We start from the raw sequence: 14,282 nt of genomic DNA on the forward strand, positions 1-14,282 counted from the left end.
TGAGACACCTTTAAATGCTGGGTTTGAGTCTATATGCAGTAGCTTAAGAGAAGGAATAACTTTATCACCTTGGTTATGGAAAACTGACTGACTACAGATTTTTATTAGTGATGTTTTCTGAATACATCATGTAAGAGTGTTTGTACATAGTATATGGAGTAGGGGAATGGATGAATTTGCATAATAATTGTTCTTCCACTTTTCTCAGCAGAAGCATTTATTTACGGAGCTGTGCACTGAACTTTTCTTGTTTTTTAATACAATATATGTAAATATTTACCAGGGAGAGCAGGAACAGATTTGCTAGAACCCTAAGTCCATCCTGCCAGGAGAGGGCTGTTCTCCAGCCATATGTTCTGACATGTTGGCAACTGTTTCTGTACATTATGCAGCAGTTGCTAAACAGTTGGTACTGTTTTCCTTTAAGAATGTGCCACTAGGTTCAGGACTGCACCGCATACCCTATAAAAAAAAATAGAAAAAAAATTCCCCCACCCCCTCTCAAATGGAAATTCAGCTTGTTCAGCAGCAGCCCGAAGCCCGGCATTGTTTGCTATCGGAAGTGTGAGCTGAAGGGGACAGACATTCCCCCCGCTCGGCGGGAGCGCAGAGCCGCGTTTTTGCCCTTGTTGCATTATTAATGGCGTGATGTTTTTCTGTTGCAGATGGCTAAGAGCTAGCAAGGCATATCCCGGACCGTGATGGCTCAGTTTCCCACAGCCATGAATGGTGAGTAGCCTCGCTCGGCTTGTTTAAGTAGGGGTGGGAGCACTGAGAGCATTTGTCTTTCTTTTTTTATTTATTTATTTTTTAAAGTGCTGATTTCAGTACCTGCAGCAGCATTATGGTCAGTTTGCTGCAGATTGCTTCCCATAGCCTGACTTGCACTCCTAAGACCAGGAGAAATTCAGTAGAAGCGTTACTGCAGTGTAATTTAGAGTACAGATATGCCTGGATCATCTAGTAATCTCAGATCATTTAAAGGGCTGAGGGATGTGTGACTTACAGTGCAAATCCTGTCTGACTTCAAGTGGGGAATATGCGAAGTAATAGTTGATTAAACTTGCATGCCTTTGCTGTTAACGTAATTCAGCACAAAAATGTGTCTCATTATAATATATTATGCTATTTATTTTAAACCAAAATATTTAAATGTGTTAAGCAATTTGCTGTGTTGATTAAAATAATGGGTCTTTCTCAAAAAATGCTGAAAATTTTCCTCATGATTCCGTGCCCCATCTGCTGTAGTAACTTTTGGATTTGTTTCATGGTGGTTTGCTTTCAAAGACATATGAGAGTTGAAACCTTAAAATTGCTCGTGCGTATATGTATGTGTCGGAGCTCTTTATTTCTAGAGCAGCCTTATTTGTAAGGACACAATTTGCAAGTATCTGTTGAGAAATTTGATGTTTACATGTTGTTGTTTACAGAGCTGACCAAAATGAAAAAACATGTTTAGGAACAATGCTTTGCACTTAGGTATTCCGGATAGGGAGTATTTCTTCTGATAAAAATAGGGAAATAGATCACAGAATCATAGAATGTCCTCAGTTGGAACGGACCCACAAGGATCATCGAGTCCAAGATATAAGAACAAGTATTTCTGATCTCATGCAACTGGGAAGGTTACTGCAGGACTGGGAGACCTTTATTTAATTGAGTCAGAAAATTGTCACTGCAGAGAGAAATTTGGTGATTAAGGGAAGTGGGTTTTTGCAGAACAACAATATTCAGATTTCAAATTAAACCCTTTGTTTTACACATCTCTTTCACGTGTGCATAAAATGTTTTGTAAAAAAATAAGCAGTGTGATCAACACCTTTTTTTATACTGTCAGCTGCAGTTTGTTCCAGACTTTGTTTCATGGACTTAACAATAAAGGAGAAGTAAAAAGAGTCAATGTATTTTCTGCAATAGGAAAAACCCTGAATACTGGATTTTTTTTTCCACTTCATTTGGCATAATGAAAAAGCTTTTTTTAAAAAAAAAAATAATAATTTTCACATGCTTTTTTGCTTCTCAATTTAAAATAAACAGAAGCCCTCTTCAGGGAGGATTGGGTTTATGTTCTTGGCTGTCTCTGTGTTTGAATTATATGTAACTGTTCAGTGTCTTTTTAGTTTGGCTTTTTACTCCTTGGTTCTGCTGGAGGATTGTGAGCATATTGGCATCAGTGGACATGTGCATGACTTGATCTCAGAAGTCATAGTTTGGGAGAGGGATCCTTTCCTTGATCTGAAATCCCTCAGGCTGTACTGCCCATTGCTCTCGGAAGGAAAGGTGCCATGAGGTGCAGCCTTTCCCCTCGCAGAATTTTACTGTGTTGAAAAACATACTAAGAGAATGTAAGAGAGATACCAGGCAATAGTTAAACTAGTGTCCCTCACAGAGTATTTGAACGACCGTGTGTAATTTTACAGTCCTGTTTCTTATTGATGGAATTTCAAACAAGTCAGGTGGGAAGAAATAATAGTTTTCATGTCACTTCTGGATAAATACTGAGCAACCTTTGCTATTTATTGATAAATCGCTCTCCTGTAACCTGTGTTCCTCTTCCCTGCTACCTACTACCGCTGTTGTTTGCATTCAGAGTAGATCGCCTGCATTTACCACTCATTGCTCAGTGGAAACCTCTAATGATGTTGTTGTTAGACCTTGGTAGTGACTTTGAACAGGACATGAACAATGAAGCTACGTGTGAGGCAACTAAACCACGAGGTGTTGCTGCAGCCAGAGAGCATGGGCTCCTGGCCACACCTCTGCATTGGTAGAGCTTTGACCCTTTCTTTTGTATCCTACTGGGGGAAATGGTGTTTTTCTTACGGGGGAAAAAAGCTCTTATTATTATCAAGGCACAATATGCTTAGCTTTTAGTTCATTAGTAGTGTAAGGCATGAAGAAGTTTCTGTTTCAGGATTATTTTTGGCATTCGGTGTTAAGGAAAAGCGAGTGGAGAGTGTTGAGCGTCTGTGTGTACAAGAACGTGATTATATGACGCGGCGTGACGATGAGTTTGAGAACTGCAGGGTTCAAATGACAAAGCACGATACTCAGGTAGTCTCAAACAAATACAAGTAGAAGATGCTACAACACTTGAGCTACCAACCCAGACAGAGAAAGGGCAATCTGCGCAAGGCCTCCAGAAGGAAGAGTAACTGAGTTGGATGGTTGCGTTCCGGTTGAGAGACTCAACTTCAGTGAGGGCACCTTGACCTGTTACTCAGAATGTACCTTCACCAGGGCAGGTTTCCAGGACCATCCAGCCTCAGCATGTGGCTGATGGCCAAACTGTGTCTTACACTGAGAACTGGCATATACTTTTTGAATTATGTGGCCACATATAAGCTTCAGCTTGTTGAGGCGTTGTGTGCTCTAGAGGCACATGCTCGTATTACAGCATATTTACCTTTCTTCTCTGAAGTCAGAAAGGATGCAGTGAACAGGAAGGAGTTCCCTTTGACTCTCCATTTCTGTCCATGGTGACATTTGTGGGTGTCTTACTAACAGGCTGGAAATTCAAAGAGGAAGAGCAGGACTTAGAGAGTAGAAGTTGATTTTTCTGGAACTCGGGGCAGACCTGCCGGTCTTTACAAATTTACCTCTCATGCAAAAGGTGAAGGTTGTGATGATACTTTGTATGAACATGCAAGGCTGAGTAACATGTTTCTGCTTATGTAGAAAGGCTGCCAAGTACGAAATACACATACAGCACCAGATGGATCACAGACATCTCTGTGGAGCCCAGTTCTACCAAAAAGCCACGCCAGGAGTATCAGTCTCCCCAGTCTGCAAACAAGATCAAGGATTCCCTGTTGAGGATTTAGTTTTATCCTGTAACAGTCTGAATATTGATAATTAACTCTGTGAAAATGATAAAACAAACCCAGTTTCTGGTAGTTTATTCTCCTTACATACAGTTCTCCACCTGGACAAAGCCTGCTTAGGAATTCATCCTAAGTCTTGCCAAAGCTTTTGGAAATGGCATTTAGTTACACTAAATAACAAATACCTTCAATAAGTGTATTTCTAAAGGAGTTAATACACTAACTGCGAACAACAGTTAAAGAGATAAAAGCTTTAATAGGCTAAAATGTACCTTTACTTAATTTGTCTCTGTGATCATGGGCTTTACCACAGAGCAGGGAGAAGGAGCCTTCACTGCCATGGGATGTTGTCTTTACAGCTGGAGAGTTGCAAGATATTGCTGTTCTTCAAACTCCCCTTCTTCTGTAGGCTAGATTGTTTTTTAGGGTTTAATATCCATGCTGATGCTGGATCTTGGTTTGGGGAGATTTAATCTTGACGGTCCAGGCGGAACAAGGAAAGCACTATTTGCTGATCAATATCTTTCACATTGTTTCCTTAACTACCATAGCAATTTTGGGGCTGTGCTTTTGTTTGGTTTTGTTTATATTTTTATTTGTCTTTCCTCTTCCCTCCTACCACCTGTTTCCTTTTGATATAATTTTTTGTGGTCCAGCAGGAAAATACTTCTGATAAACTGAAGTGCAAAAAGTAATACTCATAACTCATTTCACATGCTTCTCAACCTTTATAAGCCAAACTGGATTTTGTGCTGCTGTGAATAGAATTGAGTTTTGTGCTCCTGCACAAAAAGACTTCAAGAACCATGGTCTGAGTGATTTTGAATTAGGAGTAACCTGGGTCATCACAGTTCAATTAAAAACTACGTGGATGCAACCTGACTCTTGACCTTGTGTGCACTGTAGATGTGGAAACTGTAGACTTGGATATCAATAAATGTAGATAAAGATAACATGCTGAATTAGAATTTGCCAAGACAATATCTGAACCTGTTCTCTCATCTAAAAGAAGGAAAAGAAATTCTAAGGCAAGGACAAATATTTTCTGTATCCTTACCTATAGATTAATTCTTCCTCTCACTTTCCAGTGAGGACAGTGCTGTTAGTTGATATGGAGTAAAATTCATACGTTCAAATCAGAATATATCTTCCACTATAACATTCTGCAAAAAAAATAGATTTCCCATTGTGTGTGCCATATTAAATGTTTTCTTTAATCTCAACAAGTCAGAAATAGGACTATAGGATTGCAGAATACAAAGTGCTTACTCATATTGAATTATGAGGATAATATGATTCACACGTAAGGTGTAAGAGGAAATCTTGGAAGGAAGAAATAATTAGACATGGAGGTAAATGTTAAATGGAATAAATAGAACTAAATTTTTAAAAAGAAAGGTTGCACCTTGTACCTTCTTCATAAATTTTGTAGACAAAGTGTAACAGATCCCGTGTTTGGACTTCATTAGAGAAACAACTCTCTAAAAGGGAGAGAAAATGCATGTTTTAGACTAGGATGTTGTAATAGGAATATTCTTCATGGATTTTTATCTTGAGACCAGTCTTACTTGTTATTATTTATGGCAAGATCATCCTTAAAAAGCAAATGTATGCTGGTTGATTGATGACAAACTTCAGAGTCATTTTCTGGCCAGAATTATACAGTATGAACTGCATATCATTGGTTAAATTTCATCACATTTTTGTTGTGCTGTCTTCAAATACTTTTTTAGTCATGTCATACTATGGCCAAGGAGAATTTTTGCTTTATGCTGGTAACTCAGCAATGGCTGTGACTAAGGAGGATGGCAACCGGATGTATTAGATGATCACGTAGTAATTATGTGATTTGAGGGAAAGGAAATGCATCCTAAAATATGATGGGTGAAATAAGGAGTACTGTGGGCTATTGCATAAGGCACCATCGAGACATCCTGTGGGATATAGGGTAGAATTTGAGTTATCTCCTTAAGAGGGAGAATACCTGAAAAGCATGATAGAAGCAGAGTTGGGTTCTAGTGGATAAATTGGGTTAGTGGATAACCAGGAGAAATGAATTACGTGTTAAGGAAGGCTAAAGAGATTGTTACCCTATGAAAATAAAAGCTTACTGGGTTTTTTAATTATTATTTCATTGTATTTACAATAAATGAATTAGCTTTTATTTCTTCTTATTATGAAGATAAACCTTAAGAAGGGAAAATAACTTTTCTCTAAGTACAATGTCAGCAGAAGGTTATATGGAGATTAATCGGCTGTTGATGCAGTTGGTCTCGAAATCGGAACAGTTCTGTCAGCAGTGACGTTCTGGGCCATGGTCAAGGAGAAAGTTTGATCACCTCCAGGCAGAACTCACATTTTAGGGAGGAATTAATGTATGAGTGTTTCCTGGAGGAGCGGCAGTCTGGACATGCTGACCTTGGTAGTCCCTTCCACTCTTATGGTCCTAAAATGAAAAAAAAAGTGGAAAAAAAAGTAGATAATAAGCTAGTGAAGATTAGTGTTAGGTCTCCATCCATTAACTTCCTTCCAGCTTATACCTGCTTTGTCTTGCTAAGATTTTACTTTGCTACTACCACGTGTTAGCTTTATAAGGTAAGATTACACAGAGTGGGGAACCCAGAATGGTTTTTATTTAGAAAAATAATACTGTAATGCACTCTGCTTTTTTCATTTTGGATATCACTGAGACTTCCTGATGCTTTTTTTTTTTTTTAAAGGATATAAAAACCAAATTAAAAAAACAAAAGTACAAATATACAAAACAAACAAACCACTAACTCCCCCCGAACAAACAAAAAAATCAACATATCTACAAATGCTTCCTCAAAATGGAGTCGAAGCCCGAAGGCCTATGAGGGACACAGAAACATGAATCTGTCACATGGCTCAACTTCAAAGGACTTTGAATGTTAAAATTCTCATTTCCTTGACGTGCTAATTCCAGAAGTTTGGGAAATTTACTACTTGGATAAACCTCTTTGTGTGGTCATTGTGCGAAGTGGTGTCATCTTAACATCCGCTGAATTCCATGTCATCTGTCATGATCATGGCCACTTCGAACTGGCCGTAGGTGATATGAAATGATATTGGCAGAATGAGTTCAGATTTAGCACACTCATTTTTAATGACAAGAATAAACACATTTTTGGATGCTGTGGTCTGTCAAATGTGTTTATATAATGCTGTGTAACTTTAATTAGGAGTCTTGTATGTTCAGGCTTTTCAATATACTGCATCATTTCTTTAGGACATTGTTTTTCTTACAATGGAACAGCACCCTTAAATCACAATAGAAGTAGCTAGAAGGGGTGAAACCCTGGAAAACTAAAAGAATATCAGTGTTCATGGGACTAGTATTTGTATCAGGTGGCTTCAGAGAAGATAATTTAGTAACTTTAAAATATTTGTGGTTTAGTTGGAGTGAAAGTTCTCTGTATGTGTGTCTCAAGAACAGGTAAGATTAACCGAATACAAGTGTTGTCTTAGTGGTGCTTATTGAAGTAATTTGTTTAAATGTTGGGGGGGTTTTGTGGTTTTTGTTTGTTTGTTTATTTTGGTTTGTGTGTATGTTTTTGTTGTTTTGGGTTTGGTTTTATTTAATAATATTTGGTCCATTTTAAAGCACATACCAACATCTGCATTTCTTCTCATAACTGTAATTTTGTGTTTAACTGTGATCTCCGCACTATGGTTTTTGTTTCTCTAGTTAACATGTATTTCCTGAAAGTCACACTATTACTTATAAACTCTTCACCTGTTACAGTATGGATACTTGTGTAACAATATGGAAGGGAATATACTTAGATTTTCTTAAGGGCCACAGGTAACAACAAATGCACAACAAATGATAGTGCTTTTATAAACCTGTATTTCACAAGAAATCTTCAAGCTTGTGAGAAAAAAAAATACAGGTGCAAGTTAATATATAAACTATTTCTGCTATAGATGATATGTGCAGGAAGGCCAGCAGAATTAACCCTCTTACTTCTCACATTCTCTGTATTCAGACTGGAGTAGGAAATACATGGACAGTATTTTTTAACCTAACCTGAACAAGTTCACTCAGCATCTGCCAGGCTCACCTTTCTGGAAATTATCCACTCTGGTATTGCCAGGATCTGGTGTTTGAGGCTTTGGAAAAACCTAGAATTAGACAGAGAGTAACGATACCTGTGAACAAATTGGCCAAAGGCAGAACGTGGCTCCTGTATTAAGGGAAACTAAATGGATTAGACCTGTTTAATTTGGTTTAGAGAAGAGACAGTTGAGCTGAGGATGTGATAAAAATCTGTAAAGCCGTCGCAGCACAGAAAATGTTAACAGGGACAAGAATATTCACTGGTTTCCAGAACTGAAAAGCAAAGTAATACTCAGTGAAATGACTGAATTTAAAGCAGGCAGAAGAAAATGGCTTGACTGGCTTGGTTGGCTTGGTTGTTTGGGTTTTTTCACATAATGAACAACTCAGTTTTGGGACTCACTGCCTCAAAGATACTTGTGAACTGAAAGCTCCAAGTACATGGAATCAAATATTGGGTAGGAAAGATCCAAGCATGGCTATTACATGCAGGGGGGGTTTGTGCCCTTTTGGCTCAAGAAGTCTCCCAAATTGCTGATTTCTGGCAGTTAAGAGAGTGTAATACCTAAGGAGGAATTCTGTCCATACTACTCTTTCGTAAATGCCCTGTGAGCCACTGCGGAGGCGGATTAGGGACTGTCATATAAACTGGTACCAAAAGTCTAATGTTCATAAACTCAGATAATTTTTAATTTATTGTATTTAAACTCCCTAATGTACTGGGAAATTGGTATTGTATATGGACTGGATGTAGCTGACAGGTTTTGCTAATTTGTCAGTTAACATGATAAAGAGTATTGTTTAAACAAACTCTTATTCTTGCTTTTGTTACCTTTGTGTTTTCTTCCAGTTTTCTCTACGTGTTTTGTTTGTCAGGACTAGAAATTATGAAAAGGCGGGTAATAAAAATGATCAAAGATACAGAGTGGCTTCCATATAAGGAATAATTACATTGAGTAGGACCTTTCAGCTTGGAAAAGGAATGGTCGGGGTGGTGGATACAGTAGATGTCACCTTCTCAAGGTAATTTGTCATTTTGTTGGCAGGGGAATGGTAATTGATCTCTGATAACACAAGAATGAACCACTATCAAATGAAAATACCATCGGCAGATATCAAACAGAGCACTTTGCACGGTATCAGTTAAAGAGTGAAAGCTGAAGGAAGCTGTGGATGCCAGGAGGTTACTTGGATTCCCTAAGTGATTAGAGATAGGTGGATTGTCCTTCCATTAGTGAGGTACCATCTCTGGTTCAGGAGAGAAGAGGCACCACCACGTGCTGAGCAAAATGAATATTCAGTCTGGACTGGCAGTGTCATTACTGTGTTTTGTTTCCTAAATTATCTCCTAATTTAATTTTATTCCACAGATCGTTCAGGATATTCCTCTTCATTTTCCTTCTCTCACACCCTTCCTGTGTATTTTTTTTTAATTTGGTGGTTCTTCTCTTCCTTTTTCAAGTCTGTATCCCAGTTCTTCGTTATAAATATAACCCATCACCCTTCCTCTTTCTCCCAGACTTCCTCTTCAAAGGAGATGTCATTTGTACTTTAATTGCCAAATAATAGTCAGAACTACAAAAATTACTCTAAAGGATCTAATATTCCTTAAACAGAATTCTGCTCTGATTTTATTTTAGCCTGTGTTTTTGTAGGAGAATAATTTCCTTTACTCCACCTAATTTCAAGGTTCATTTTGCATCCTCTTGCCTGGTATTTTTACCGCCTGCATTTCTTCTGGTGTGGAAGGATCTACTGCCTGCTGCAGATGGAAACTCACCTGAATTGTATTAGTTTTGCTCCATTCCACTGAGATTTGCTAGAGAATAATTAAACAAATTATCCTTTTGTAAATTTTTAATTAAGTTGTAGGGATTTTTTTTTTGGTGAATGCTGGTGAGCAGCAACAGCGTAAAAATCCATTTTCAGAATTAGAGAAGTTTTGTCTAAGCTCTGGTGGGATTTTTCCTCAAACATCCTGACTCATTGAAGAACTTGCCATACAGGTTGACTGGAGTTTACTCAAGAAAGCTCCCAACTTGTCCTAAACTGAAGGGTAAGCAAATCTTCCATGTTCTATGTCACGCTGGGAAGGCAGCAGAGTCTGTCAGCTGGAACTGTGCTCAGCCGAACAACAAATGGAGGCAGAGGCCTTGCAGCTGGCAAAATATGCCTATTCTGTGCCTTGATAATAATGCTATTTTCCACCTCTTCATACCTTACGGTGGAAAGATTCTTGTTGGTGGGACTTGTTTATTCTTTTTGTCTATCTCTAAAATCCATCTGAAAGTATTAGTTGCAAGACTCGGAAGTGATTGTCCTCCCATATTCCATGCTGGTGAGGCCCCATCTTGAATCATGGAGTCAGTTTTGGGCCCCTTACTAGAGAAAAGACATTGAGGTGCTGGAAAGAGTTCAGAGAAGGGCAATTAAGCTGGTGAAGGGTCTGGAGCACAAGTCTGATGAGGAGCAGCTGAGGGACCTGGAGCTGTTCAGCCTGGAGAAAAGGAGGCTGAGGGGAGACCTTATCACTGTCTGCAACTACCTGAAAGGAGGTTGTAGCATGGAGAGGGTTGGTCTCTTCTCCCAAGTAGTAAGCAGTAGGACAAGATTAAATGGCCTCAAGTTGCACCAGAGGAGGTTCAGATTGGATATTAGGAACGATTTCTTCCTGGAAAGGGTTGTCAGGCAGTGGAACAGGCTGCCCAGGGCAGTGGTGGAGTCACCATCCCTGAAGGGGTTTAGAAGGCTTGTAGATGTGGCACTTAGGCACATGCTTTAGAGGTGGACTTGGCCACTTTCACTCAGTAGTTGGACTAGATAATCTGTAAGGTCTTTTCCAACCTAAATGATTCTATGATTCTGGGCAAAGTCATGGCTGTGTCATTGCATAGCAGAATGGGCTTGTTTCATGTGCTGCATCAGCGTTGGTAACTCAACAACTACAGGTGATTGTAATGGCAATGTTTTTCCAAGATTAGGCAGAAGATACTTTTATTGCTAGTATTGAATCTAGATATGGGGAAGACTTAGATTAAGCCATGTCTGTGTGCTGACCATTTTCCAAAGAAAAAGTTAAATTAGCTTTCAGGAATAAAGTATGAATTTACCAACATTCTAAGTTACAGTAATTGCGCTTTGTGATAAGAAAGAGAAAATTCTATTAAATGAATTGTCACAAATTCTATGGAAAACTAGTGTAAAAGGTAGCGTGCTAATGTGTGGTTGAGAATACTATCATGTTAATAGATACTTCCTAATGTATTTTTTTATGTCATTGGAGCTCTAACAAAGCTTTAATTTTCTTCTTTGGTGTGTTGTTTTATGTTTCAGTGGAGCTTGGAAATAATTTAATTAAAAAGGAGCTTCTGGAAAAGGATAGCCATAATGAGCTAAATGATTCTGTGATTTATATCAAGTAAAGAAATACTATCCTGTTATTATAAACTGATAGGTTAAGTGCTTTGGAATTGTCAAGTTGTGCTGTAAAATTCAGAGAACAAGTGGATCTTTGCTGGTAGCATGGACTAGGCTATTATGTATCTCTAAATTGCTTTAGGGATTATAGTAATTCTAAAAGCAAGGATTATGTCTCTACATTGAGATCATTGCATGGCACGGAAATGTTAATGTTTTTTATTTACAGATAGATTTTTGTGTGTCAAAGCAGGGAGGTGCCAATGACCATCTCATCAGGCTAAATATTATTAATAATACTGCAACAAATGGAGTTCTGCTCCTGTTTTGTGGGAGCAAGTGGTTAGTTTAAACAAGGCCAAGATTTCATTTTAGTGAACTGCGGAACTTAAGGATTCCCAATAAAGCAAAATATCTAGAAATCCTGCATATAATGTAGAAGATGTGAATTGTACCCTAAAATACCATGTGTCTGCTGCTGCTTAGTCCCCATTTCTGTAAGGATGCTCTTCAATTAAGCATTTCTTGGCCAAATCTGTGTAGTTCTGCTGTTGCCTGATGCTGTTCAACAGCCTGTCCGCAGGTAACAGTTATTTTTGGATTGCACGTCAGAGACACTTGAGAGCCTTAAAAAATTCTGTTGGATTCAATAGGCACGATTCTTGTAATTTTATTGAAAATACAAAATAGAAGGAGAAACGTGTTTCCCTTTGTTTAACATGCTTTTTGCTACAGGTGTTTCCTTTTAGATGCGTATACATTTAAGAAGCCACCGAGGTTGTTAAGCACAAGCAAAACCTTTTCCTCTGGCCGTTGCCACAGTGTTGCTTAATAGGCGGAGAGCCTCTGTGAAGCATTTCTGGTAGGACAAGTAGTAGTAAGAGTAACGTGTATGTTGTGAAAGGAGGTTACGTGTGGCTGCTGGCATGGCCTGAGAACGTGGAGCTTGGGAATAGGAGATGGATTTCTTGAGAAAGAGCAGGTGGAGCTTTGGGATGGACCCAAAGCCACCGCCGCAGTAGTTCATAACATGTTTACGCACCTAAATAAGAATAAATGCTTATTATCAGTCAGCATTTTCTCCTACGTTTGATATAAAGAATCGACAACAAAGGAGGGAAGCAAATATTGAAAATAGCAATAACTCTGATAAGAAATCTGGAAATTCAGACTAATGGTAAAATGTTCTGTATATTTGCAGGCTCCTGCAATGTTTACTTACCATTGAAGGAAAAGTTAAAGTAGGCTTCAGCATCTCGGTTGGGAGTATTAAAACCAATCTGCAAGAATTAATTCTGTGGCAAACTTATCTACAAACACAGATGGAAGATAACTGGAATTATTAGATCTATCCCAATATGTCTTACACCAAACAGCTCTCTCGAGGCTCCTAATAGGAGACAGCAACACAATTGCTGGTTGCTTTATGGAAAACCCCTTGTTGTACAGCTTGAGACACGCTGCTGCATGTCTGTGTTGAAATTTCCCTGTCTTTAAACAAGGGGATAAATATTTATTTAGGGTCATTATGAAGCTTAATGCTAGATTTTTGGATGGCTAAAAAAGCATTGATATAATCATTCATCATCGTGACTTATGTGTACAAGGAAAGCACTTTCAATTTACGTTTATTATCTCTGTGGAGTTAATTAAGTTTGTAGGTCATAGGAGCATAGTTTTTGTTAGGGAAAAGCAAGCACCACCTATCAGTGAAAAACAAGCACAGTTGTTTGGAGAATGTGAGAAATGTCTTACAATTTTCCACAAGTGAAAAGTTGCCTGTGTCCTTTTCATTAATAGTAGCACTTTTGCCTACAGATAGTACTAAACAGTTGCAGAGATCTTACAAATCTTCAAGTCTATTTACCTTTCTTTTTCTAGGTTTGCGCTTTCTTTTCTGCCTTCTTTTTTAATTGCAGGTTGCAGTTTTAAGGAAAGAACAGTGTTTGTTTCTTATGTTGGCAGCCCATCAAAGCAAGTCCTTTGTATTCTTCAGAAGATGACCTGTCTGATGCAGTGTTGTAAAGGCATTTCTGGAGGTGTCCTACCAAATGCTGTGATCCAGCCATAAAAAGACCCTTGTGCTCTCTTGTAGGAAGATGTCTTTTATTTAAACTTAGCTTAAAGGAACAGAAAATGTTGTTTAATCTCCAGCATAGTTGCTTGTTTCCAACACTAAAAAGTTGTGAGTGCTGCCGCATTGATTTACATATTAATACCTGTTACATGAAGATGAGGTCAGTATGTATTTTGTCATCTTTAGACAAGTCTTGAAGGTATGTTAAATAACAATGTGGAGCATTGTTTGTGTGCATCTTTGTCATTCTGTATGGACTTTCTATGTGGGCAGAATCTACACGTGACTTCTAACTCTTGAACATGTTGTAAAGCTGTGGATTGGGCAAGTATCATAGAATCATAGAATGTCCTGAGTTGGAAGGACCCACAAGGATCATGGAGTCCAACTCCTGTCCCTGCACAGGACAACCCCACAGTTCACACCGTGTGTCTGAGGACGTTGTCCAGTCTCTTCTTGAACACTGTCAGGCTTGGGGCCGTGACACCTCCCTGGGGAGCCTGTTCCAGTGTCCAGCACCCTCTGGGTGAAGAACCTCTTCATCGTGTCCTAAACCTCTCCTGGCACATCTCCTGCCATTAAAGCAGCTTTCTTTCTCTGTTGGTTTCTCCCAAGTGTTTTGATCTGTTATAAGGAATCAGCTGAGGCACTTCTGGACCCTGAGACCTGATTTTCTGTGTTAGACCATGTGCCAGTCCTGACGTTTATTCATAGTCATCTTTGAAAGTACCAGCCTTCTCTAGAAGAGACAGTTTGACATCTGTCTTCCAAAAGCATTACTAGTACAGAAATGTGTTTTTTCGTAAACAGAAAAAGCAAGCTAAGGCAAACCTTATTCTTGGGAGAATCTTTGTGGGGAAAAACTCCCAAGTTCAGCATTTCT

At 38.7% G+C, this 14,282-nt stretch overlaps 2 protein-coding genes across 6 annotated transcripts in view; both read left to right on the plus strand.

Moving 5' to 3' along the window:
- The window catches only part of LOC308039176 (WD repeat and coiled-coil-containing protein), a 232,861-nt gene that overhangs the window by 19,166 nt on the left and 199,413 nt on the right, over positions 1-14,282 (plus strand). The window lies entirely within an intron of this gene.
- ITSN2 (intersectin 2) overlaps positions 1-14,282 on the plus strand; it is an 85,237-nt gene that overhangs the window by 13,093 nt on the left and 57,862 nt on the right. For all 5 annotated transcript variants that reach the window (XM_080341084.1, XM_080341086.1, XM_080341087.1 and 2 more), the window contains exon 2: positions 666-729. In XM_080341084.1, the coding sequence (XP_080197210.1) occupies positions 702-729 (28 nt within the window). In that variant the 5' untranslated portion in view covers positions 666-701. The remainder of the gene's footprint in view (positions 1-665; positions 730-14,282) is intronic.

The sequence above is a fragment of the Nesoenas mayeri genome (assembly GCF_963082525.1).
Source record: "Nesoenas mayeri genome assembly, chromosome: 3".
NCBI lineage: Eukaryota > Metazoa > Chordata > Aves > Columbiformes > Columbidae > Nesoenas > Nesoenas mayeri.